The following is a 4136-nucleotide window of genomic DNA, read 5'->3' as shown; positions in this document are numbered from 1 at the left end:
ATTTAAAAAAAAAAAAACAACCAACCACATTTTCTACTTTGCAGGTTCTACATTGGCAGTTACCAAACCAGCTCCAGAATCCAGTGGTACAAGAGTCACTCCCCAGGACATCACCATGGTCAGCCCATCTAACACCCTCTGAGCCTTCAATGCCTACTAACTTCTCTGTATGGATGTAGAATGAGTTAGAAACTCTTCAACCTTGTGTATCTTTGAACAAGATACTTGAAAGTATTCCAGATTTCTTGTAAAGAGAAGACAGCACTTTGTTCTGCTTCAGACCAGATGGAAGCTTAAATTTTTTTAGTCCTAGTTTTTAGCCTGAAAAAAAGAAATCCTGCCTATTAATCTGTCTTTAATAAAGCATTATTGAAATTTTGATACTCCTTTGTAACAGAAGGTATCAAAGTTCTCTCTAAAACTAGCAAAGGGATTGTTTTTTTTGGAATAAGCTTCTTGTGATGCCACTGGGGGAATGACTCTGTTCATAATGTTGTATAGCACGGCCTTGGGTATAAATGATGTACAATTATATTTGAATTTATGCTATTTCTGTCATCCTGTTTGTGGTCTTACTTGCTGCAGGGAAAAGAGGAAGAAATATGGATTTTTCCTCCTGTTTTGGGACAGGCCAGCATGAATTGCACATCAGGGGGAGGCAACTGAGCTCTCCTGCATGGGTTGCTGCAGCTGTAGAGGCAAAAGCTGATCTCTGCCCCCAGGGGAAACCTTGAGATTTACATATAAAGGACAGAATTAGCATCAAAGTGGTTCCTTCGTGTGACAGACTTGGGGGTTTTAATGTTCTGTGGCTTGTGAGGTGATGGGTTAGTTCCCTAAAATACCAGCTGTAGCTGGAGGCTGAATCTCCCCCCAGGGAAGAGCTCCTGCTCTGTCCCCGTGGGGTGGGAAGGGGGGTGATGCCACAGCTGCCCCAGTCCCACCAGTGCCAGCCCCAGCACCGACTGGAGCTCCTCTCAAATGACTCCAAAGAGAAGCCAGTCTTTAAATATTCCATTTAATCAGACTAAGCATCACTTTATCTAAATATATTCTCTCCAATAGGAGTTTCAGTGCACAAGGAAGCAAAAGGAAGAGCTGAGGTCTAAGCCCAGCCCCGTGCCCAGGCTCGCTCGGTTGGTTAAACCAACCACCTAATCCTGCTCCTGGGAGGAGAAAGGTGCTTCAGCATGGTCCTGGAAACCCCTGGGGCAGCCCCTGCTACAACTGGGAGTTTGAAAGTCATTCAGAGCAGTCCTGTCAGTGTCTTACTGGGGGAAAACTCCTTTAGTGTACAGCTACAGGAGTAGTGGAGGTGCCTGCAGAGACGGGGCCGAATCCAGACTCCCACCCCCGAGCTACACCAGTCAGCTCTGAGGTCACCTTTACTGGAAGCCCCAACAGTCCACTGGGGGAGAAGGAGGGGACAGTCTACAACCAACCAGCCCTGGAGCCACTCCCTTTTATTTCAGGACAGTGTCTGGACCCTGGAGAGAAGCTCTGGTTTCAGGGGGCTGGCTGGAGGCTCCTCGCCGGCCGCCTCCACGTCTGCCATGACGGCGGCGTCCCAGGCCAGGGTCAGGAGGGCTGAGGGCACCTGGGGCAGAGAAGGCAGAGTTAGGCAGCTGCAAAGCTGCTGCTTTGACCCCACGACATGCTGAGTGTGTCCCCAAACCTGGAAAAACCTGACAAGAGCTAACTAAAAAGGACAAGTGTGGATTTCTTTAAGATGCTGCTTTGGGCTTTTCTCTTGGAAGCCTCGTGCTAGAGCTGGGCTTGTTTCAGGTGCTGCCTTCCCTCTTCTCCCACTGTGGCTGCTGCTGACTGCTGTGAGTCCCTGTGCTTCCTTCCACACAGACCTCCTAGCCCTGAACCAGGAGCCTTCAAGGAATTCTTTCTTTCCCTGCAATTCTTTCTTTCCTTGCACAACTTGGAGCAGAAGACACAAGCTTCTTTAAGTTATAAGCAGCATCTGACCCTGACAACTTGGAAGAGCCCTGTGGAAAAGCCCAGTTGAGGGGTTTTTTTTGGTCACTCACCAGCCCACATTCATTGAAGGCCAAGTTCTCTTCAGTCAGCTTGAGACCTCCAGGCCCCACCAGCTCAAAGGGCAGCCAGTCATCTCTGAGTGCTTCTCTCACAAAGCTGTAGAGTGCAGACACTGATTCTCGTGCATAAAAAGTCCCTGCCATGAGGAAAGAAGGTGAGAAATTGAGAGAGAGCCTGGCCCTTACCAAATCTAACCTCTTGTGGTAGGTTTCGTGGGGCTCACTGACTGACACTGACTTTCTGAACTACTTCAGTTGATACAGAAACAGCCTAATTTGCCCGTGAAGTATAAAAGGCTCCCCAAAGAAAAATACAGCTTCAATTGTTGCAAGCCCCTGCCAGGCTGTAACAAAGAGCTGGGAAAGCCTGAAATGATTTCCAGAATCCCACTGCAAAGTGCACAGAGGATTTATGCTGTTGTATTGCCTGACTACACACAGGCAACCTCCTGCTGGTGCCTCTAATGAGCTGAGCTAACGAGCCTGGCTTGCTCCTGGCAGCCTGGGAAGAGCATGCTTTAATTACCAGCACCTTGAGATCCTTCCCCTCTCCACTCAACCCTGGCTCACAGTCCCAACCCTGGCTCACAGTCCCAACCCCGGGCAGGTGGAGGCCTCAGAGATGGGGAAAGTTCTTAGTGAAAACAGTGCCCTGCTCTGGGTTTTGTTGCACTTGAATGCAGCTGGTAGAATAAAGCATCTCAACTCTACTTTAGGATTCCAGCTCTCGTGCTCCACGTAACCTGAGAAGCTTTTTTGGGGAGGTAGAAAGGCAGGATGAGAAGGTTTTTGACCTTGGAGGATGTACCCATCGGGAAAGCGGACTCGCAGCAGGGTGTAGTTGTATTTCCTCAGCTCCCTTTGCTCTTCCTTCTCTCTCATGGCTCTCGTCCTCAGCATGGAAGCCTTCTCCACAGCTTCTGTCCTTTAGAGAGAACACAGGTTTGAGCCAGGAAGCAAGAGGGCCAGATCTCCCCGGGGCACTCAGAGCTCCCCAGCCCACCGGAGCCGCTGCTCTCGTCTGATCTCCTCTGCAGTGAGGTTGTAGAAGTCGTCGGGCAGCTCGAAGCGAGAGGCTGCAGGGGATGGTTGGAAGACACAGAGCTGTCTGTCCAGCTGGGCTCTGACAGGCTCCGAGCTCAAAAGCTGCTCTTTGTAGTCCTTGAGGTCTTCCAGCTTGGTCAGCATTTCGTCCTTCAGCACGTAGTACTCCTCTGTGGTCTCTACAGGCAAAAGGGCAGGATTGGACTCACTGAACTCTTCCCAGGGAGAGGGGCTCTCTCTGTCCCAGCCTCTGCAGCTCTCCCAGCAGCCAGAGCTGCCTCCCCCTGGGCTGTCCCACCACCACTCACACTCCCAGCTCCAGTTCCACACCCAGATCTCTTGCCTTGTCCTGGAACAGGCAGTGTTCTCGTCTCAAACCCAACAGACTGGAAAAATCTGTGTACCCCTTCCAGGCAGCTTATCCTTTCCTGGAAGAAAAGGGAGGAGTTGAGATGTAGCCAGCTCCAGGCAAGGACTCTCCTTGGCAGAGCACCTGCAGGGGTCCTGACCCTACCTGGAACACTTTATTCTGCAGTTTGATCTTCCTGTACTTCTCCTCCTCTGGATGGAGGTAGATGTTGTCCAGGTACCTGCAGGAAGAGGAACACCCCCTGGATGCCAGCAAGCACTTGGGGATGTGCTGTCCCAGGGTGTGTAAGAAGAGGCTGAAGAGACCTCACAGGATTTCTCACAAATACACAAGAGCTGGTGGACCAGCAGTGTGTCCTCATGGCCAAGAAGGCCAGTGGCCTCCTGGAAGCAGTCAGGAGAGAGGCCAGCAGGTTGAGGGAGGTTCTCCTCCCCCTCTGCTCTGCCCCACTGAGGCCACCTCTGAGTATTGGGGCCAGTGCTGGCTCCCCAGTTTGACAGACAAGGAGCTGCTGGAGAGAGTCCAGGGGAGGCTACAGAGATGCTGAGGGGCTGGAGCATCCCTGGGACCAGGACAGGCTGAGAGCCCTGGGGCTGTTCAGCTGGAGAAGCCTCAGAGGGGATCTGATCAATGCTGAGCAAGAGCTAAAGGGCCCCCGGGGGGCAAGAGGCTGG

The 4136-nt window shown here is 51.6% G+C and overlaps 1 protein-coding gene across 1 annotated transcript in view; it reads right to left on the bottom strand.

Moving 5' to 3' along the window:
• Positions 1–1468: 1468 nt before the first annotated feature.
• The window catches only part of UBXN6 (UBX domain protein 6), a gene marked incomplete at its 5' end in the record, with an annotated part of 4126 nt that continues 1458 nt past the window's right edge, over positions 1469–4136 (bottom strand). Inside the window, 6 exons of the mRNA XM_008935923.1 lie at positions 1469–1597; positions 2040–2185; positions 2843–2973; positions 3052–3271; positions 3436–3520; positions 3607–3694. Of these exons, the coding sequence (XP_008934171.1) occupies positions 1469–1597; positions 2040–2185; positions 2843–2973; positions 3052–3271; positions 3436–3520; positions 3607–3694 (799 nt within the window). The remainder of the gene's footprint in view (positions 1598–2039; positions 2186–2842; positions 2974–3051; positions 3272–3435; positions 3521–3606; positions 3695–4136) is intronic.

Source organism: Merops nubicus, unplaced genomic scaffold (genome assembly GCF_000691845.1).
Source record: "Merops nubicus isolate BGI_N331 unplaced genomic scaffold, ASM69184v1 scaffold37742, whole genome shotgun sequence".
Taxonomy (NCBI): Eukaryota; Metazoa; Chordata; class Aves; order Coraciiformes; family Meropidae; genus Merops; species Merops nubicus.
The sequence above is the reverse complement of the archived record's forward strand: the minus strand, read 5'-3'. Positions and strand labels throughout refer to the sequence as shown.